The sequence below is a fragment of the Oryctolagus cuniculus genome, chromosome 7 (genome assembly GCF_051225735.1).
Source record: "Oryctolagus cuniculus isolate XC-2025 breed Fujian yellow rabbit chromosome 7, ASM5122573v1, whole genome shotgun sequence".
Lineage (NCBI taxonomy): Eukaryota > Metazoa > Chordata > Mammalia > Lagomorpha > Leporidae > Oryctolagus > Oryctolagus cuniculus.
In genome coordinates this window covers 97,418,095-97,440,215 of record NC_142873.1, presented here as the reverse complement: position 1 = coordinate 97,440,215, position 22,121 = coordinate 97,418,095, and the positions used below count along the sequence as shown (strand labels likewise).

Sequence of the window (22,121 nt, the reverse complement as noted above, 5' to 3'; positions counted from 1 at the left end):
TGCTACTCTGCTTGTCACTCAGGTTACTAATACTCTATATTTAAAAAAAAAAAAAAAAAAGGCAGCTCTAACTACTCCTCTTCTTTAGAGAAGAACCTTGGGGCTATAGCTTTTTCCTCTCCCTGTCCCCAGAGAGTTTTGACTTCATTTTCCCAAAGGCTTCAACAATCAGCACACATCCGTCGGAAGACACATAGTTAAACTGTGCTAGGTAAGCAACCTTCTGGTTCAAGCATTTCTGTCCTACCTGACATTCTACCAGGATGTCCAGATGTGTTTTCTCCATGTAAGAAGTCCTTTTAGGACCTTATTTTGTAAAGCCTTCAGAAAGGCTGAAACCATTCTAATCCTTGAGTTCTATACTATCTACCAAAATATGACATAAACCATTAACAACCCTCATCATGGTACCTAAGCGCTAATGAGCTCTTATCATTGTGAGTTTTGTTTGTTTACATTTAGAGCACATCTCACAATTCATGCTCTATAGACTCATAATTTGTCTAATATTTGTTTATTATTTCTTTACATTTTTAAAATTTTTATTTACTTATTGTCATTTATTTTAAAGGTAGAAAGATAAAGAGAGCTCTTCCCTATGCTCGTTCACTAGCCCAAATGCCCACAATAGCCAGGGCTGGGCCAAGTGGAAACCAGAATTGAATCCAAGTCTCCCATGTGAAGGAAATCCTACTACAAGTGCCTTCATTTGCTTCCCGAATTAGTGGAAGGCTGGATCATAAGCAGAGGTGACATTGGATCCTGGGCACTCAAATATGGGATACAGGTCTCCCAAGCAGTGGCTTAACCTGCTGTGCCACAACACCCACTCCTTCCTGTTGTATTTTATCTCTTTCCACATTGATATTACTATCTGGTCATTAAAGTTTTTTTAAGATTTCTGTACCTATTTATTTATGTGAAATTCAGAGTTAGAGAGAGAGAGACAGAGAGACATAGAGACAGAGAAATCTTCCACCTGCTGGTTCACTTCCCAGATGGCCAAAACAGCCAGGACTGTGTCAGGCTGAAGCCAGGAGCCAGGAGCTTCATCCAGGTCTCCCACATGGGTGCAGGGGCCCAAACACTTAGGTCATCTTCTGTTCCTTTTCTCAGGCCATTAGCAAAGATCTGGACCAGAACTGCAGCAGCCAGGGCACACACAATGGGATGCTCTCGTCTCAGGTAAGAGAGTCAGGTAAGCCTATCTGGACAACAGGGTAGCAGATAAAGAATATACAAAGTGCCAACCAAGCACAAAAATCAAGTATTTAAGTCAAACTGTGCCAATCAGATTGTGTAAGGAAATCTATATGGTTTGCAAATGGTATTCCAGAATGCAGCTTTCAAAGTTTAAATTCTAGGTCCTCATTAACATTCTGTTATATGGAATGACAACTACAAACTTAGCTTCAGGTTAAGCTCAATTAATTAAAGATTTATGCATTTAAACTCTGCCTGTCAAAAAATAAAATAAAATAAAATAAAAAATTAGTGACTATGTTTTGGAGGATAGCCTAAGGCTCTAACAGATTTTAGGATCTTAAAGACAGATCTTCAAAAAGGTAGATAATAGAAATGCCTTATTTCTGACCAACAAAGAAAAGCTATATTCTTCGTTATATTAAAGCCACATCAAAGCCAGCGCCGCGGCTCACTAGGCTAATCCTCCGCCTAGCGGCGCTGGCACACCGGGTTCTAGTCCCGGTCGGGTGCCGGATTCTGTCCCGGTTGCCCCTCTTCCAGGCCAGCTCTCTGCTGTGGCCAGGGAGTGCAGTGGAGGATGGCCCAAGTACTTGGGCCCTGCACCCCATGGGAGACCAGGAGAAGTACCTGGCTCCTGCCATCGGATCAGCGCGGTGCGCTGGCCGCAGCACGCTGGCCGCTGCGGCCACTGGAGGGTGAACCAACGGCAAAGGAAGACCTTTCTCTCTGTCTCTCTCTCTCACTGTCCACTCTGCCTGTCAAAAAATAAAATAAAAAATAAATAAATAAATAAATAATACATTAAAGCCACATCAAATGTACAGTTGTGCTCTAAAAACACATGCTCTTAAGATATCAAGGAAGATGAGAAGCCATATTATCAGAATATCTAATAGGAACATATCACATTTTCTGTGTGTTACCTAATACTCACTAAGCCTCTGGATACAGAAAAACTGAGCTATATTTTTAAACTACTTGTTGATTTGTTAAAGAGGTTTTGGCACAACCATAACATGAAAATTGTTTGGATTTCACATCTTAGAGTTCTCCGCAAAAACCCTAATTCAATACAAAACTATCAAATTTTTAAACTGAATCCCAAAAATCAGTTAAGTATAGAAAAGGAGATAATGAAAGTGCTAACTTTGGCTAAACAAACAAAAAAAGCCTAACTGAAGGTTTAAATCATAGGGGTAATACAGAGGTGAAGGTTAAAACAGAGGTTCTTGGGACCAGCACTGTGGTGCAGGTTAATCCTCTGCCTGAAGCGTCTGCATCCCATATGGGCGCCGGTTCTAGTCCCGGCTGCTCCACTTCCTATCTAGCTCTCTGCTATGGCCTGGGAAAGCAGTAGAAGATGGCCCAAGTCCTTGGGCCCCTGCACCTACATGGGAGACCCAGAGGAAACTCCTGACTCCTGGCTTCGGATCGGTGCAGCTCTGGCTGTTGCGGCCATCTGGGGAGTGAACCAGCGGATGGAAGACCTCTTTCTCTGTATCTACCTCTCTCTATAATTCTCTCAAATAAATAAAATAAATCTTAAAAAAAAAAAAAAAAAAAAACAGAGGCTCTGTTTCTTACCCATTTTCTCACCTTTGTCCTCCTCCATGTCTTTTTCATCCTTGGGCATTTCCTTCGTGACCACAATAGGGTTGTATTTGCTACATTCTCTCTAGTTTACATCTAGGGAAAATAGGAATGTATATGATCCTAAGGATAATATAAAACTCTGGAGGATCATTTTGGCCAGACAATCTTATTTCATTAATTCTTTGAAAAATATTTATTGATCAACTACTATACTATGTCAGATACTATTCTTTGGCATTGGAAATACAGCCAGCCATAAACAAAACAGAGTTCCTTATCCTAATGGACTCTAAGTTCTTAAAGCAATGGCTGACTTAATCATAGTGAAATAGAGGATGATTTACCTCCATTTGTTTCCTACTCCTGGATCTAGGATTAGGGTCAATTCCAATCAGATCATATAACTATTACAAGATGGTGCATGGAATAGAATGAATGCTGGTAAAGCCAGCTGTATTTGTTAATCTCACCTATCAATATTTTAGTGATGGGTAGTAAAAACAAATTAGATCAGTTTACATACAATTCTGTATGAATTGGAAAAGATATATAAATAGAAATGTTTTACATGAAGATAACCTTTACTTTGTGGAGTATGGAAGTAATCCCCTGCAGTATGGTCACAAATTCCAACCAAGTAATAGTTCTATGATCTGATTGGAATTGACCCTAATCCTAGATCCAGGAGTAGGAAACAAATGGACATTAAAGCTTACAAAAGCATTAGTCATGACAGTGTTCATACCACAATAATTAGTATCAGGAAATATACTGTTAAATCTTTAAAAAAAAAAACTATACATTTCTGGAAAGTAAAATATCTTCCTACTATTCCTGACCTTTCTCACAGGTGTCTCAGCTCCCCACAGTATATTCCATGAAGAACTGAATAGAAGATGTTCAGTCCAAATTCATTACGTCTACCAGAAAACACAACAAAACAAAATGTATGTCATACTCATCATGCTGGATGACAAGTCTCCTTAAAATAAAGGACAGGAAATAGAAATATATTAAGCTTATTAACAAACGGCATTTGGATCACACTACCAGTTTTCTGCTCTGTCTCATCAGCATTATTATCGGAGTTTATTTAACACTAAAGCTGAATAACCAAAAATAAGATCCCAGAGTTATAATTTTTAAGAGAATTAAATTCATTGAGCCTGCAGCAGGCACGAACTAAATAATCAAGCAACTGTCCAATTCAATAAATACGAGTGCTCAAAGAAAAGAGAAATAACCTCTAGCTTGAGTGAAAATGCTCATGCACAAGGCAACATTTAAGTTAGGCTTTAAAGGTTGAAGGAAAAGAAGTGAAACAATGAAAGAGGATTGTTTGGGAATTTGCAAATACTTTGATTGGCTAGAGTAAGCAGATTATCAACAGCAGCAATTAGCCAACTGTAACAAATGTTTGAAAAACTCAGAATTGCATGATTTAAAAATCTGTACACTTAATCTTTGTGAATTCAATAATTTTGTAGAGTAGTTTTTGCTTCAGGGGATGTCATGCTTTGCTTTTGCTTTCAAAACTTTGAAGAATAACTTTAAATATATTTCTCATTTTGTTAGACCTGGATTCATACACTGAGCTGGAGTCAGAGTTAACTTCTTCTCTTAAGACAATTTTGATTAGCTTTGAAGAAGGAACTCTTACTAGTCTGGGATGGAAGTTGGTCCACTAACAACAGGGATATAAAGAAAAAAAATCTTCTGGAGGACTTCCATAATTAAAATTTCAAAACTGGAAACTGGTGCTATGGCATAGTGGGTTAAGCCACCATCCCATATAGGCACCTGTTTCAGTCCTGACTGCTCCACTTCCAATCTAGTTCCCTGCTAATGCACTTGGGATAGTGGCAGAAGGGGCCAAAGTACTCAGGTACTTTGCACCCACATGGGAGACCAGGAAGACACTCCTGGCTCCTTGCTTCGGTCTGGCCCAGCTCTAGTCCTTGCACACATTTGAGGGGTGAGCCAGGGGATGGAAGATCTCTCTGTCTCTCCCTCCCTCTCTCATAACTCTACCTTTCAAATAAAATAAATAAATCTTTAAAAAATTGATTTCAAAACTGGGTTAAGAAAAGCTCTAGAAAATCTGTGAACATGTGATTTACCACTAGTTTAAAAGACTTTCAAAGAGAATGATGACTTACTCTGATGACTCTTATCTCCCCAGAAAGCAGGAAAGCTGAGGGTGAGAAAATTAAGTGATGGGGGCCCATTGTGGTGCAGCAGGTTAAACTACCACCTATGATAATAGCACTTCATATCAGAGAACCAGTTCTGATTCAGCTCCCTGTTAATGTGCCTGAGAAGACAGAAGATGAGAATGGCCCAAGTTATTTGTGCTCCTACCACTTTGGGTGACCCTAATGGAGTTCTAGGCTTCTGGCTTCAGCCTGGTCAAGCTCTGGCTGTTGTAGTCATTTTGGGAGTAAACCAGCAGATGGAAGATCATTGTCTCTCTGACTCTCTGACTCTCTGACTCTCTGACTCTGTGTGTGTGTGTGTGATTCTGCCTTTCAAATAAACAAATCTTTTTCAAAAAGAAAAAAGTTATTTTTTCAAGGTCTTCACACAGGTAAAAACAGAAGGGACTGATCAGCAGACTCCAGCCCTAAGAGCTTTCATTTCAGCATTCTGTCCTAAGAAACAAGGGGCTTGAAGAAAATGGAGAGAATCAGAAATGAAATGTGTCAGGGCCGGCGCTGTGGCGCAACAGGTTAATGCCCTAGCCTGAAGCGCCAGCATCCTATACGGGCACTGGTTCTAATCCCAGCTGCTCCTCTTCCAATCCAGCTCTCTACTATGGCCTGGGTTAGCAGTAGAGGATGGCCCAAGGCCTTGGGCCCATGCACCTGCGTGGAAGACCCAGAATAAGCTCCTGGCTCTTGCCTTCGGATCGGCACAGCTCCAGCCACTGCAGCCATCTGGAGAATGAACCAGCGGATGGAGGACCTCTCTCTCTGTCTCTACCTCTTTCTGTAACTCTGTCTTTCAAATAAATAAAATAAATCTTAAAAAAAAAAAGAAAGAAATGAAATGTGTGACGATAGCTAGTAGAAATCAATTGATCATATACACAGATCTGTGATTATGGTGAGGCAAAATGAGATGCAATATCCTCTAGAAAGAAAGTATAATTCAGACTTACTCCAAAAACCATGATTAAACAGAAAAAATTAAAATGCAATGTTTCCTCAAGGGCTGAAGGCATTCAATTAATTCAATCAGATGATGGCACCTTTCTCTTCTGATATTTTCCATCTATGCTTAAAAGAAGAAAATTATGGCCGGCGCCATGGCTCAATAGGCTAATCCTCCACCTTGCGGCACCGGCACACCGGGTTCTAGTCCCGGTCGGGGCGCCAGATTCTGTCCCGGTTGCCCTTCTTCCAGGCCAGCTCTCTGCTATGGCCCGGGAGTGCAGTGGAGGATGGCCCAAGTGCTTGGGCCCTGCACCCGCATGGGAAACCAGGAGAAGCACCTGGCTCCTGGCTTCAGATCAGCGCGATGCGCCGGCCGCAGCGGCCATTGGAGGGTGAACCAATGGCAAAAAGGAAGACCTTTCTCTCTGTCTCTCTCACTGTCCACTCTGCCTGTCAAAAAAAAATTATATTTTGATCACTAAAATGATTAGACATAGTAAGTAATTTCAATCTTGATATAATTCTTCTAAGTGCCAAAATAAAAGCTTTGCATCTGGATTTTTGTTCTAAAATACCCAGAACTTCTATAAACAAAAATTTTGACATTTTTATTAGTCTGCTAAATAGTGCATCCACAATTTGTTTAAATGAAAAATAAGCTCAGCTTTTTAGGTCTGGGATAATTAATTTCCAAAGCTAGCAAATATATGGTAGAAAAAAATAGCAAATATGATTTCAGTCACCAATGGCCTTGAATGACAATTTCTGTAGAATCCTCCTCTCCTCCCCTAATTGTCTATAAAAGTTTTCAGTAATAGAAGTTTAAAATAATTTTTGCAGAAGAGTGAGCATGAGAAGGTGAGAAGAAAAGAGTTGTTTCAGATTTTTTAATTTAACAAAGGAAAAAAATAGCTAGCCCCAGTACCATACCCAACCACTTCCCTTTGTACAGGTTCCACAAAGGAAGAGTTGTGATATGACACACAAAATAAAAGAGTAGATGTTTCAGGAACAGCAAATTAATGTTATCCCACTTGAAAATGTACAGAAAGTATGTTGTCTTAAAAGTCATAAGTTAATACCTGAAAACCTTTGAGGGATAGTTTGATCCTATCCATACAAGAAGGACTTTTAAATTTTAAAAACACAAATACTGTGTTGAACTCAACAGATATTTCACCAATTCAAAGCCCAAGGAAAAGATAGAAATCACTACAGAATTCCAAGAATAAGCGAAGTACATATTTGTCAGTCTCGCCAATGAACTGGGAATTTTCTGAGAGCAAGGATCACCCATATCTTACTCTTGTTTGTATCACCAGCACCTCATACATTGCAGGTGCTCAAAACTTGCTTGGTAAATTGAACTCACAGGCGGTATTATCATTTTCTCTAAACAATCATTGACACCCATTTTCATATAATTGTAAAAGATTTTTTAAGAAAAAATGTATCCAGTTAACTGTTTTCCCAATCCTTTATTTTAGGAGTATAACCATGACCTAAATATGTACAGGAAAAGGTATTAGACCTTAAAGAAGAACATAGAAAATTGGTGTAAAACTCCACATTGACTAAATCAGGTTTGTTATTTTATCCATTAAACAGTCTAAGCAGATTAATTGGAACCAGACATGTGAATAATCATGAGGTTTGTACTTAAGTAACATCAGTTATTTAAAAAATTTATAGTTTACATTTTGAGACAACCAAATTAACAGTTTAAGGAAAATGTAGATCTTGATAAATAATTTTTTGAGTATTTGTAGGCAGAAATGTTAGGACTCATACTCTTTCTACAACCAAACGTATCTCATGGTACCAAGGTAGTTGATTCCAAATGTTTTGCATAAATAATGTCAATTACCCACATTGCCATGTATATATTTTATTTAGAAATTAAATGCACCAAAACAAAGATTTGTTTTCCTAAACAAATACAAAGAATGACTAAACACTGCTAAGTAGTTCACTGGATACACCTCTAATCTTAGCATCTGATTAAAGGGCAGCAAAAGCAGGTAACAACTGAAAGAATAGGACAGCCTGTTTTTAGTACATTTCAAAGGAAACTTCTTTGTCAATTGAAGAACACTAATTTCCAAGAGTGAATGTCAGAAGCTTATTAATCCAAGTGTCAGGATTAATACTTCTGGACTTAAAATATCATAGGAAATTAGCATTTTTAAATAGGTACACTGGTGAACACACATTGGGTGTAAACAAAATAGGTCAACGTATCACCCAGAGTGTTACATTCTAGAGAAGGCATTTGAAAACAAATAGCCAATATTCACTTTTTCAAGTCGATCCAGCTCCCTAGTTATTCTATTAGATGCTTAGTCATCAAATAATAGCTGAATATTTTTTGAATTGTCAAAATTAGCTCTACTTTTAATGGGCTCAGAAGTGGGCAACACTGACTGTGTTAGCTTTTATAACACAGAGGAAAACCTTTATGAATTCCCACAAGATTAAAAAATACACCACATTAAATAGGCTCAATAATTATCTGTATGTATTACATTTAATACATATTTAATACAACCCATTACAATATAATTCTATTTTATTATTTTTAAACCAGTTATTATACCCTTGGAATAATGTAAAAAATATGAATTCTTAAGTTTAATACATACTATGAAGAAATACATAAATCAACAAAACTATATATTAACACCCAATAATCACATTCAAATTCTTCCTGTGTATTACATGTTTATTAGTGTGATTATTTAAGTTTTGTTGCCAAATATTTTTCTTTTATAACATCTTTACTATTTTAATACTGTTCCTCCCATCCAACACTTAGCTCAACTGCTGTAGACCTGATCAAATGTGTTTTTGATGTCTGTCATCAAGTACAAAAGTATAATTTCATTATAGTGTATCATATATGCTCAGCACTAAGAGAACATTATAAAATGAAGAAGTTTGGCTAAAGTTCAACTGGCCATCAAATACCACTGGCAAGAATTTTCTTAAACAGATGGTGTAAAATCTTACTAACACAATAGTGTGTGCTTAACACAGGAACAATATCAGAACCAGATGTGCTCCAAATGACCAAAGTACCAAACAGAAATAATAAACATAGGATATACATTAAAAGCGATGCCATTGCCAACCAAGAAAAAAAAATTCTGAAAAAAATGCACGCCCTTGTCAAGTAAGAAATGCTACTGATATTTTTCCAGACTAAAGTTGACATACAAATATTTTCCTTTTGACTTCCTCTTGTACATTGGTATTATACTTCCATCAGGGTGGCCAAAATTAAAAATATAATTTTCTAATGTGTGTGAAAAAATATAAAAGGAAAATAAGTCTTTGATTTAACCTAAGAAATTCAAGGGATCTAAGGGTTTTTTATCCATCATTTGTAACGGAAAATATTTTCATTAGCCCAGAATACATACATACATACACACACACACATACCCACGAAGAGCTGGCCACACGTGCTTCATCAGTTACAACAGTCCAAGCCTTGCACGTTATTATCTGTACCAAGAGGCCCAAGAACCAGCAGGGACGAGTGAGAAAAACTAGAATCCCTGGGGAGGCCCTCCCTGAGGCTCTAGCCGCGCCCCTCGGGGCCTACGCCCCTGGTGCCTCACCCCCTAGTGCCCGCCGCCCCGGAGGAAAGCCACTGGGAATCCGCAGCGGGCCCCTCTCCCGCTCCAGCCTCCACCCGGCCTCAGGCGCCCTGAGCCTGCTCACTTTAAGGGCAGCTCGGACACAGGTTGCTCCGGCCTAGTCAGGCCTTGCCCCTTGGCCTTGCTGTGGTCGGCTTGGGTTTTTGGGTCTTCCTGGCCCTCGGACAGCCTTTTGCGGGGTGCTAGGATGCGCACTCTGGGTCTTTCGAATTGTTGGTCAAGAATCACCTACCTATTATGGGCAGGTACGGCTGAGGGGAAGAAGGGCTTGGGCCGTGGGTCTTCTCCACGCGCTTTCTCCGCAAAGTATTAAGATTCTCTGGAAGCCAGATCTGATTGCAGGAGACGAATGTTTTGCATTTGAAACCCAAGCCTCCATCCTGGGGTCGCCCACGGAAAAGGGCGCGAGGAGGACGCGCGGTCAAGCCCATCGGGGCGCCGCGACAAGCCTGACTCAGAGCCTGGCCTGAGGTGGGCGTCCGAGCGCTCGCAGCCGCCGCGAGCCTCTTCGAGGCTGGCTTAGTGATGAGGTTGGGAGGGAGGGGGGCAGCGGTTCACGCTGCCAATTTTCGGATCACAGTACGTTTCCGGGGCGCTCGCCCTAGTTGCCCAGCCCCGCGCCCTCACGCCTCGGCAGCGCCCGGGGTGCGCCGCGCAGGGGGCACGTTCCCGGCCTGCCTCGGGGCTGAGGCCCGGCTTCGGGGGAGGGAGGGTCCCAGAACAGGGGCCTAAGCGACCCCAGGGCAGCTCTCGCGAGGGAATCTCCGAAGGCAGGCCAGGGCCTAGGCAGCCTAGGCCGCCCAGGGCGAGGGAAGGCCTGTCCCGCGGCGGGGGGTGGCCTGCAGGCCTCGGGCGTGGGAGTTACCAAGGAAATGCATCAGTGTTTATGGCCAGTGGGAGATGAGAAAGTGTTCGCCCTGCACGCGATCTACTCCTCCCCTGGCAGTGCGCCCTCACCGGAGCCGACCTTCCCAGCGCCCGGGCCGGGGCTCCGCACGGACGTCTGGGCTCCCACGAGGCTGACAGCTCACGGTCTCGCCCGCCCCCTCCCGCCGCCCCAGGGTCTCCTGCGAGAACTCCCACTTCTGTGATTCCGGGAGAAAAGGAGGAGTCAAAAGGCCAGCCAGCCTAGAGGGGAGACTTGCTTTCAAACCTCGCAGGGCTCACAGCATTTTCCGTATACTTAGCACAACGGGTGAGTCCTGGGTATGTGTCCTGCCTCTGTTGTTCATTCATCCTTAGAATTTGGATTCTGTCATCTGTAAATAATATCTACCTCATAGATGGTGTGAGGAGTATTCGTGACAGCAAACGTGAAAACGGGGTAACGCTAAACATGAGATGGAGTTTCTTACGAATGGGTGCACCTTTATCTCTAAAAACAGAAAGTCTTTTTTAGGAAGAAAATTATCTCAGCCTAAGAATAGAGGCTTTTTAAAGAAACCAGAATTATGACTGCCAATTTTTTCCTATCCTGACCTTTAAAAGAGATTTAAGTGAATTGATCCAGCTTTTTGTTAAACGTGAAAGATTGTCTTCCCCCACAATACCCCTAAAATTACTAAAGCAGAGCAGAAATATTTTGAAACAGGGAGAAGGAAGAAACTTTGAAAGTCATTGTATGTATTAAAAACTTGAGAAAAAAACTGCTGCCTATTGTTTCTCATTACTTTGAGACTCAAAACCAATAATGAACATAAAGTGCAGAGCAGGGTCAAGGTATTATTCCCCAAAAGGTGGTATAATGTGAAGATGCCTTAAAAAAAAAAAAAAAAAAAAAGTCTGACCTAATCCCTCCTGAAAGAGGGGCCACTATCTGAAATAAATGAGCAGGAATAATCTAAAACAATCTTGGCCATGTTTGCATGTCTGCAAGCGGCTGTGAATGAATCTGCAAATTTTGGTAAGTTGCCCAAGTCTTTAGGATAAAGCCTATTACTTTCCCTTTAGTGTTGGTTGAACAAATTAAACGGTGCAGGGTCTGGTACAACCCTTCCAGGTCTCATGATCTCTTCAAGCCATTTTTGACCCTAGCCATCAAGTCTTGTGCTGAGTCTGGAACAAGGATCCGTTCCCACTTAGGATGGACTGGGTTTGGGAAGAGACTGGGTAGAACCTCCAAGGCACCAAGGACATTCAGTTGTGCCCTAGCAGGGCAGGGGACCTGTCAGCTCAAGAGTAAAGATTCCATCTCCTGTCTCCACATCTGCTGGGTGTTCTTGCTCAGTTCTGTTTACTGTAGAGGACAGTACATCTCCTTCCCAAGCCAGGGAGCATAGCATGCCACAGCTTGATTTGGAATGACCTGTCATCTCATTCTGATTGTCCACCTTGGGTCCCCTTCCTACCCTGCAGCAAGCTAAAACCAACTTCAAAGTCTGGCCAACATGTGCAGTATTTCCTTATGTACAGTCACAGTGAGTCCATAGAGACTTCTCAGGCATCTCCCAATCCAACACCTTCCTACTGGTAACCTCTATGAACTCCTTTACAGACAGAGACATAGATCAGGATGGTCTCTTGGGCACCCAGAGTAGGTTTCCTATTTATTGCAAACAATGAAGTCTGAAGGACCCGCAGGGGAGATTCAAATGAACCATGACACCAGAAGATCCACTGAAGGTTATAAAACCCTTATCCTAGATGAAAAGTGGAGTCTGCAAATTCTTTTAAATTATTATGTTAGAATTTCTGTACTTTTCCTTGCCTAGGCTCTTCAAAGGGTTAAAAAAAATGCAGGTCCTGGGCAAGAAGGTGCCTGTGCAAAGAAGTAGGAAGCATGATAAATAAGCAGGCAGAGAAAGGCTAGAAACCCTCTCTACCTGCCAGTACATATTTTCCTTCTCTCTCAAAAAAAAAAAAAAACAAAAAAAAAAAAAAAAACAAAAAAAAAAAACACTTTATTGTCCAGTGCCAGGCCTGAATTAGATTTCAGAATCAGAAGAACTCTTGGTTCCTGCCTCTAACGTGTTTGCAGCCTGGAGCTGCAAGAAGATCTGTTGGGTCCAGAAAACTATTTCTTAAGAGTTGTCCTGAGCAATGACAGAACGTTTGTGTACCACAGTCTGCGTCAGGCACCACAGCCTCTGCAGACTCCACACAGTAACTTCCCATGGAGCATGGTCAAAAGGAAAGTTCTATGAACTCAGGCCTTTGGACTTCAGCTGGTACGGAGATCAAGATGTTGCTAGTTTGAGTCTGGATTTTGATCCACTTGCTGATGATTAGACACTGGATTCCATAATCTGCAAAGAAAAAGAGAAATATTTTATTACCAATTTAAACATTTGACTTATTTCTCCTTCTTTGCAGCTGTTTTATTTTATGTTTTTATCCAAACTACTCTATGCTATTTAACCTTGGCCATGTAAGAGTAGAGGTGGGAAGGGGTGCTCTTTGCCACCAGATTGTAGACACCCAGCAGCTTCTAGCAGCCTGCATCTGGGCCAGAAGGTGGTTGAGGCAAAAGGCTGGAGCTGGACTACCTGTTCTAGAGCCACAACCCAGGTCAACTGAACTCCATGTAGAACCATCTCGTGAATCCATCAACTCAAAGTGTCAATTCCTGAACTTTCTGAAAAGAGGGTATCATAGTGGAATTATCAAAAGCAGAGCCTCTTAATTTGGTACATGGGTTTGAATTCTGACCTGGTGTGTTTAAAAATGGCCTTGGGTAAGTTAAGTTAAAGATGTAGAATTATGTGCCATGGTATCAATGGGGCATTTGACAAGTAATAAGCAACCTTTCTGATTATTGCCATTCACAACCTTCAGAAGGTTACATGGACTAATGCAAGTCAGGATGCCAAGTATTTAAAGGCGTCCTGTAAAGTGAGGAAGTGAAGGGGGAAGCGTTGTTCATTTTGTGAACAGTGGCAGCACTCCAGTCTGTATATGATACTCCGGAGCCTCTGCCCCTCAGGAAGGTGAGTCTGGTCTTGGCAACTGGGTCCCGCTAGCCCCTAGATATGGTCAACTGGAATGCATGAAGAGCATTGGCCTGCCCCTTTCACCTGGGGAAAGAGCCACTTCGCGTTACCAAATTTGGTGACACCTCCATGTAGGAAGTGGAAGATAGTTGTAGTCACTGACAACCTTCTGGGGGTGGGGGAATTTATTTCAACACCGTTTTGACTTCTGGGAGTCTGTAAGTGGTGTCACCTCCATTCAGCAAGTGAGAAAACCAAGGTGTTAACAAGTTAAATTGCTCGAAATCACTACAGGCTTGCTAACTTCAAACCCTGTACTGCAAAAATAATAAATAATTCATTGCCTACCTCATAAACCCTGAATCCCATGAAAAAAGGGAAAAAAGCAAGGAAGGGAGGGAACTAGAAAAAGAGGGAGGATAGAAAGAAGGAGAGAAAGGAAGTTAACTGTCACGGTTACATGAATCAGTTTCCTTATAGCAGAAATCCAAACAAAAAGTTATTGAACTTTATAAAATGATGGCTTAGGATTTTTTATGCAGGCTTGTGGGGTTATAGCATCATTTTTTACAAGTTTTGTGGGATCAGCAAGGACAGGACATGGAGAATGGTAGACACCAAAATTGTGGGCGGGACAGCACAGGCTTGTGTGGGACGCACTCACACTGGCTCCCTTATCAAAACCTCAGCGAAGCCTGCGATTGGGAGGCTCACGCAGTCCCCTGCCCCCACCCCAGCCCCAGCAACACCGTCTGGCGGTCGCATTTTTTGCACTTAGACCGTTTGTCATTCCCACCACTCTGGCTGGGTTTATTTGAGCTTTCGGGCGTCTCTTGGGGACGCCGGCAGAAGGCGTGGGGCGGGAGAGGAAAACCTACAAGGGACCGGGTTTCCATCCTCTCCAGATGACTGGACTTCAGGAGAGATCCGCCCTGTGTGCCCAGGACAAGCAGGGAAATGCTTGGCGGGGAGACCGTTAGCGTTTTGTTTTCTGTCTCCGCCTGGGACTCTGACTTTTGCAGTTGTGCGAGCAAAGTTCTGTAGAAACAGGTCAGAGTCAAGTTTCCGCTGGTCCTGCTTTGTTGCTCCTTTTGAACTATAGCACGCCTATAAAACCGGCAGCCCCAAACCGCAGGCGTGCTTAAGGCGAGATTGTCGGCTTGGAAATGTCACCTTGAGTAAACGGTGCAATGAACTTCTGCGTTTCGCGCGGTAACGTTTAGCCCGGGAGGTCCTAGACTGCCCCTGCCTAATTTCAGGCTTCACGTGGCTCCTAATTTTATCTTTCCCCTCATCTCTGCCATCAGCCGGCAAAAGCTCTCCTCTCCTTCTCTCCTTCCGCGGTGGACCTGGAGAGTTCCCGCGGAGTCCACACGTCCACACCCTCCCAGGAACAGCACCCAGGTTCCGTGTGGTCTCTAGAAACGCACCAGACAACGGGCCTCAGATGGCGCATCCCACTGCAGCTAGCGTCCCAGACGCCCCGCGGGGCCAGGAGGCGGCGGCCTGGTATGCACCCAGGGGGGTTCTCGGTGCCCTCAGCTTAGTGCACTCCCCAGGAGGCAAAGCCCACCAAGCCTCTGCCTTGGCGCGAAGTGGGGCAGAGAGCGGGAGGTCTTGGATGGAGGCCCTCTCCACCTTTCGGTGACCTCCACTGCTGTGAATAAACACGTCCCTCCCTGTCCCTCGGAAACTGTGGGTGACGAGGTCTAAGGAGCCTGGGGCCGGTAAGTCCCAAGGTGAGCGCGTTTCCAGCTCCGCCAGCTCCGAAGGGTGACGCGATTGCTAACAGCTCGTTTGTGCACAGAGCCTCTGGAAGCTTTCTGAAGCTTTCTCCTTCATTCCTATCCCAAAGTCTGGGAAAGGGGTTAGACGGGGTGGACAAAATCCCTGAGACGCCCTCTCCGCGCCCCGAACCAGTGTGACATCCGCACTTTGAAATTGGTCTTGGCTGAATTCTTACTGGCGCGGAGGTCTCTCCACCGTAGGACCTCCGAGCATCCTAGCAGGGCTGTGCGGGTGCCACCGAAAACCGGGACCTGGACAGCGAGGGCCTCGGGCGGGGGGCAAGCGCATGGCCGCATGGCCTCGAGGATTGGCGCTGGTCCTGAGACTGCAGGCCAGGGAGTCCCATCTGCGTCTCACCGGGCCCTGTTTTCTCCTGGGTCCCTGCTGCGCCTTGCCCAGGTCGCCACAAGTCTAACGCACTTGAGTCACCGCAGGCGGGCGGGGTGGGGAAGGCGCTGGGAGCGGGAGTAGGCGGCCATCCAGGGCGCAGAGACTGCCTGAGCACCGCGCAACCTCCAGGTCAAGTTCCCTCTAACGTGTGGTTATTCCCTGTTAGGAGCTCAGAGGCAAACGGCTCAATAGTCAAGTTGGTGAGGACTTTCACTTAAAGTAATAATTTGCTAATTCGGATCTATTGCTTTTAAATATCGAGTTCCAGAGACCTCTGTCAATGCAGGCTTAATTTCATCCCACTGATGAAGGATGTTTATAAACGGTGCCCGTGGTGCGAGCCGAGTGTGAAAATATCAGTTTTATGCCTTTTGATAAGAATTACCGAGGTGGAAGTCTTATTAGACGATTACAAATTTCACAGCTCTCGCAGCCCAATTAGGCAGCTCTTGGAGGTGAGTGGAAGCTGTGGGAGTCGGGGCGGGTTGGTGCTCCAGTTCTCCAGCCCAGGACCTCCAATCAAGACCTGGCTCCACTGGATCCAGATTCCTTCGCTGCCCCCCGCGGCTTTTAGGGAGACATTCTCAGCGCGTCTCAACTCGCGGGGGAGCCTGGAGCACAGCCCTGGGACAGGACACACGGATATCTCCCTGGCTCATTTCCCGTCAAGTCCCGGGTATGCACAGAGCCCTGTGGACTGGGGACTGTCCGCAGTCTCCCCCCAGGTGGGCCTGCGGACTGATTTTCACTTATGGAAGGTGGCCATCTAGAAATGTCAATTGAGTAGGGAAGCGGGAGATGTCTTTCCCACCTGCAGACCCTCAAGATATTTTAAGGTCGGTCCTCGTTCATTCAAAACTGGTCTTAATTGAAAGTTGGGCTAAAAACTCTCATTAGGAAGATTTCAAAGAAAAAACGCTCTTGTGAGTTTTAGCCCCGAACCTAAACTGGGCAGAGGCACTGCAAAGCAGCTAACGCTCTTTTTGCTGTAGCGGAGGGGCTAGCTAGGGGAGCTGCTAGCAGTGGGACCACTAAGAGTAAGCTAACCTCTGCTCCCTTGCGCCTCTCAAGGGGTCGAGAGGTCAGTGGGCCCGAGACGGGAGGGGCTCCCCCCAAAGACCTGTACATCCCCCTCCTCCCACCTCCACACGCGACCCCTAGCCAAAGGCAGAAATGGACTCACCGCGCGGAGGCCTACAGGGGCTGGGTGCGCGCAATTACACCGCGGGAAACGTCCGCAACCCGCCGCGCCGGGAGGAGAGCCGCCACCAGACCCGTCTTTTAGGTCTTCAGCTTAGGTCTGACGACCATTCTTCTTACCCAAGCCCAGAAGCCTTGAAAAATGAATCATTTCCTCCACTTATGCAGAGATAGGAGCTCTTAGATCAAGATTAGTGTTTTGAAAACCTGATTGAGAGCCGCCTGATTAGGCGAGGGTGGGTGGGAAGACCGCATCCACGCCAGCGCCCCCGCCCTGCTCCCCCAAAACAGCCCTCGTGCTGTCGGGTTTTCTAAATGACCCCGCGCGATTAATTCTCCTCGATAGTGGCCAAACAGTAGTCCAGATTCACTTTGCAAACCCTAACACAAAGAGACCGTAATTAAATCTCAAACTGGACTTCTATTTTAAATTCCACTTCCAATGGGATCCTTCTCTAATACGTGGCCTGACAGCGCCAACATTCTGCACTCTTGTCTTTCCATTCGTAAGAGTCATCTCGAGGACGACGCTATTCATGGAAAACGCATTATGTGGACACCCCCCCATACTGATTTCTGCACTTGATGAAAAACACAAGGCTTTTTGCACCCCACGCACAAATTAGCTTTTCAGGAAGTCGGTCTACCCCAAATCCTCCATTCCCTTCAAGGATACAGATTAATCATAGCGTCCCCCACCTTCCCCTGCACGCATGGAGGAGAGAGGTCCCAGAGAGGATTCGCAGCGGAATGGCTAATATTCATGTGTACGCGGTTGCACGGAAAAAAAAAAAAAAAGAAACGATGGCGATAGGAAAAATGCTTTAACATTCTCGTGTTTATAAGGATAACGCAATGGAGGGAAAACTAAATCAGCAGTCGTTACGCAGCCCTTGTCACACACGGGCTCACTTTGTCACAGGAAAGTCTGTCCCTTCCACTAGCCTGCTACTGATCGGTCTGGACAACATCATCTCAATCTTCCTTTTCCAGACAAATAAGGCAAGGAGATACGATTGTGTGTGTGTGTGTGTGTATAATTGAAGCATCAACGCATCACTTTGTTAACGGCCTTTAAAAAAACCTCCCAGTTATTCTTGCCTTACTTAAGTTTGAGAAGTTTTGCTTTGCTCCTTAAAAAGGGAGACTTGGAAATACAAAAAAAAATCATCTTAAAATGTCTTACCAAATTGTTCATCTTCTACTAAACAACGAAGTAAAATGGATACCATACAGAAGTTACTTAAACAAATACACCCCCAATCTAATAAAATTTACAGTACGCTGAGTACCTGCCACCCAGACCCAAACCGCAGGTAGAGCTTGAGGCAGCAGACGGCCGCTTCTAGGGCTTAAATTTTGTCCAGGATCAGATGAAAGCAATACTCATTAACAACAACATACTTTTGTCTCTCTTGAAGCCTTGGTTTCAGATCTAGTCGCAACTCTTAGCTTTTGTGCGGCTCAGATGTCCCTTCTTTATTTTAAAGAGGAAACTTTTCGCTCAGGAAACGCAAGCCGCTCTGTAAGCTCTCAGGCTGCGGGGGAGAGGGTCGCGGTCGCAAGCCACACGGGCAAGATGCGCCTTTCCAGAGAATGGCTGCGAAGTTCAAGTCACTCAGACCTCCAGTTCCCCGGCTGCGTGCGGCAGACGGGGCTGTAACCTGAATCTTTGTTTAGGTTTTGGTCGGGGAGCGAGAATTTAAAAGCCAGGGCAAATGCAGAGAGCAGGTTTTTAAAAAGTCAACTTAATAGGCCATCCCCAATGGTGGGCTGGGTTTTTTTCCCCCCTTTAATACTAAACCTGGAATAAGTTGGCGAGTCCAGATAAAGATCTAACCCTGTAGAGAAGGCGGGTTTTCCTAAAAGAGGTGAGGCTATTCCTCCAGGAAGACTTTCCCCCACGCCCCCTCCCTTTATGCAAGGTTCCACCCTCTGGAAAACAAAACTTTTTTTTTCTTTTCCTGGAGGGACAGACCTCAGTGAAGTTGGGAAGGGCATCTTAAGAACAGTCCATCAGAGTGGCCACGGCCACAGCGGCCTCTTTGGACGAAAACTCGCCGGTAGCCGCGCTCTCCCCCCCTCCGGCGTCTGCTTTGGGGAGTGCAGTGGGGCGGGGGCGGGCGGAGCGGCAGACGCGGACAGCCCGTGGCCCTCAGGAGCTGGTATGTGACAAACAGCTCTAGCGGTGCCATGTATTGGAAGAGCGATCAGATGTTTGTGTGCAAACTAGAAGAAAAGGACGTGCCGGAGCTGGCTGTTCCCCCCGAGAAGGTGAGCGGGCCCACGCCAGTCCAGACCAGCTGAGTCGCTGTTCCCTGGAAACGCGAGGTGTTGGGGCCCCCCCAAACGAGACGCAGAACGGCCGCTTCTTCAGACCTGGCCGTTTTGTTGTTGTTACGTAGTAGCGCTAGTCAGTAATCACGGCCCCCCCTCCCCACAAGTTCACTTAACCTGAGGCATGGAGACTGTAATTTGGGAGACGAAGCCTCGAGCCTAAGGCGCTCTTGGGTCCATGTGAGTCGTGCGTTTTCTCTGTTTGCCTTGGGGACCGTGGCGGGTCGGGGGAGAAGGGCGGGGAACCGGGCGGCCGTCGGGTGGGACGAGAGATCCGGCTGTTTGCTGCGGGCGGACGCTGGCCCGCACTCAGGCCCGCCCCGGCCGCAGGGTGATGCGCGCTGCCGCGCGGGCCCGGAACCAGACCGAGGGCGACGTGACTCTGGGAAGGCTCTGGGCATTCCAGGGCGGGCCTGAAGAGCCATTTAGCTCAAAATACCGAAAGAAACCAACCCCAGGGCACAACGCGAGTCACACGGTTGTCTGAGCGGATGGGGGAACCTGACAAGCCCTCACCTCCCTCTGGAGGCCGGCCACGCCAGGGTCTTGCGTTGTTAAGTTTGGAAGTCAACCGCGGCCGGTGTGAGGGCCTCGGCGGAACCGGGCACCGCTGACTTCGCTCCACGCCGACCGCGGACCACTGGCGGACGTGGGGCTTTTTCCGCTTAAACTCCGTGCGTGCGAGGACGCGGCGTCGGGCAGCCGCTCCTGCTCCCACTCGGGGAGCGCACGCGAGGGTGCGCCGGAGGGCCCGGGAGACCTCCAGGTACGGACGGTGTCTCGCTTGGTGCGTCCGGAGGGACGGGAAAGGGGAGACGAAGAGTCAGCGAGGAGTGGGCTGCTGCAGCGCGGCGCACTCAGCCGCTCTCCGGCTGGAGATTCCTAAGCCGAGGCGGAAAAAGCCCCGAAGAGGCTGCGTTTTCAAGAACAAAACTCCAGCAAGGGCTTGGAAACACTTGGGTAACGCGCATTGTTGCTTTAAAACATTTTGACCGAGGTTGGGTGAGGGTTTTCTATAATGGCACAAATTAAATTCAGCTGGATATTTTCCATTATTCGACCCGCTTTTTGCGCTGGTTAAAAATAATCCTTTAGTAGCTCAAATGTTGACTTACTGAGAAATAAGTGGCAATTTACACCTTAAAGAAACGAGTGTAAATCACTCACGGCTCTAATTGCTGCAAGTTTACGAAAGAGCTGCTGGCTCGGTTTAATCTGAAGCATTTTCATTCAAATTGTCATCGGAACAAACACCAGGCTTCTTAAATCCCGCTGTAATTAGCTTTCAAGTATCCTATTAAACCTCTTCACCTTTCGGGCTGTCCTATTCAGAAAGCCTCCCCCCCTTTAAAAATATATATGTGTCTCACTTTTAATTGAGGTTATTAAAGAAATCAAGTTTCTGGCCCCCACCCCCTCCTCCATCCTCTTTTCTTCTCTCCCACTCCACCTCCCCCCTCGCCCCGCACCCCCTTTCGCCCGGTGTTCCCCGCTCCGCGGTGATTGACGTCTAGAAAGAAAATGCTTTGTGCGGAGATGATTGTTATTAACTTGTTATCCCCGGCGGGGGGGCACGGAGCCGACGCGCTCTGCTGAGCGCCGGGGACCCGGAGCCCGGCGAGCGCCGCAACGCGCCGCCGGGCAAGCCCTCGGCGCTCGGGTGGTGGTCGCGGGCGGCGGGCGAGGGAGGCTGCGCGCCCTCCCGCCCGTGGCACGCGGACCCCGGCGCGGAGAGGGCTGCACGAGCTGCCGCGCCCCGAGGGCCTTCATTAGCTCGCCCGGTGTGCCGAGGCTCCGGGCGGCGCGTGCCAGCTGCGAACTTCTGATCTCTTGTTTCTCGAACATCCCCCCTCCCGCCGCGCAGTGCCGAGGGCTCATGTCGGAGGACTGCGGGCGGACAGCAGCCCTGGCGGCCGGAAGGACTCGGAAAGGCGCCGGGGAAGAAGGACTGGTGAGTGGGCAGGGACCCGAGCGCTGGCGGGGCTGGCCGTGGGGAGGTGCCGCGTGCTCCTGGCGGGGCTCAACTAGCCCTCTGGGAGCGGGCAGCGGGCTGGACGGGGTGGGCAGCTTTGCGGGCCCACACGGCGGGCAGGGCCACGAGGTTCCTGGGTCCTCGAGGGCATAGGTGGTGGCCCCGGCGGGTGCGTGGCCCGAGTTTAGAGCTGCGGGAGAGGGCAAGAAACGCGACCTCAGGAAACGGGGAGGGGGGGAGGGAGATGGTTGGCCTGGAGAAGGGAGGGGAGGCGGTGGGGGCGCCCCGTGGGTAGGTGGGGTACAACGAGGAGGAGGGGTCTAGAACCCCGTGCGCTCTCGGCTTTTCTTGCAGGTGAGCCCCGAGGGAGCTGGGGACGAGGACTCGTGCTCCTCCTCGGCCCCGCTGTCCCCGTCATCCTCGCCCCGGTCCATGGCCTCGGGCTCTGGCTGCCCCCCAGGCAAGTGTGTGTGCAACAGCTGCGGCCTGGAGATCGTGGACAAATACCTGCTCAAGGTAGGACTGGGCCGTAGCGAGCCAGAAGGCTCTGAGTCTGGGGAAAAGTTTTCCACCCAAGTTCTCCATCAGGCTGTAGGTTTCTCAGATTAGCTCTGTGTACACAACTCGGGCTGTAGGGGGAAGGGTGGGAAGAAATCTTAGACTCTCCCGTGTTGTTGCAAAAGTTTGTATTTGACACATCACATCGTGGTCTAGAAAAGTCGCTCCAAGGACTGGAGCTCCCTGCTGACTTGTGGAGAAAGGGAAGTGGGGAAAACCCTTACCTATTCTCGAACGGGAACCTGCCCCGGATTTTGTCTTTAAAAGCCTTGTTCCCTTCACACTCACTGTAGTCCTTCCACTCCAGTGAGACCACGCTCCTGCCTGCTCA

General features: G+C 46.7%; 2 protein-coding genes and 1 long non-coding RNA gene across 9 annotated transcripts in view; 1 reads left to right on the top strand and 2 right to left on the bottom strand.

The window, feature by feature from the left end:
* The window catches only part of LOC127493600 (uncharacterized), a 108,788-nt gene extending 98,137 nt beyond the window's left edge, over window positions 1-10,651 (bottom strand). The window contains exon 1 of the long non-coding RNA XR_011390658.2: window positions 9,849-10,651. This is a non-coding gene — a long non-coding RNA (uncharacterized LOC127493600). The remainder of the gene's footprint in view (window positions 1-9,848) is intronic.
* Window positions 10,652-12,129: 1,478 nt separating this feature from the next.
* On the bottom strand, window positions 12,130-19,685 carry LOC138850629 (uncharacterized). 2 transcript variants are annotated; one of them, XR_011390659.2, is made up of 2 exons: window positions 16,907-17,194; window positions 12,130-12,861 (listed from the first exon to the last, which is right to left on the bottom strand). XR_011390659.2 is itself a non-coding variant. In XM_089337191.1 (2 exons), the coding sequence occupies exons 1-2, from the start codon at window positions 19,683-19,685 to the stop codon at window positions 12,804-12,806; spliced, it is 366 nt and encodes a 121-aa protein (XP_089193317.1). In that variant the 3' UTR covers window positions 12,130-12,803. The 2 variants fall into 2 exon arrangements, 1 of the variants encoding a protein (XP_089193317.1); XM_089337191.1 differs by lacking the exon at window positions 16,907-17,194 and adding an exon at window positions 19,378-19,685.
* LHX8 (LIM homeobox 8) overlaps window positions 18,952-22,121 on the top strand; it is a 30,778-nt gene continuing 27,608 nt past the window's right edge. The window contains exons 1-3 of one of the 6 annotated variants that reach the window (XM_008265056.5): window positions 18,952-19,197; window positions 21,125-21,211; window positions 21,587-21,748. In XM_008265056.5, coding sequence (XP_008263278.2) covers window positions 19,117-19,197; window positions 21,125-21,211; window positions 21,587-21,748 — 330 coding nt within the window. In that variant the 5' untranslated portion in view covers window positions 18,952-19,116. Of the gene's footprint in view, window positions 19,441-19,598; window positions 20,221-20,833; window positions 21,212-21,586; window positions 21,749-22,121 lie in introns of those variants that run through there. The other 5 variants (XM_051857586.3, XM_089337189.1, XM_051857588.3 and 2 more) reach the window with 5 other exon arrangements.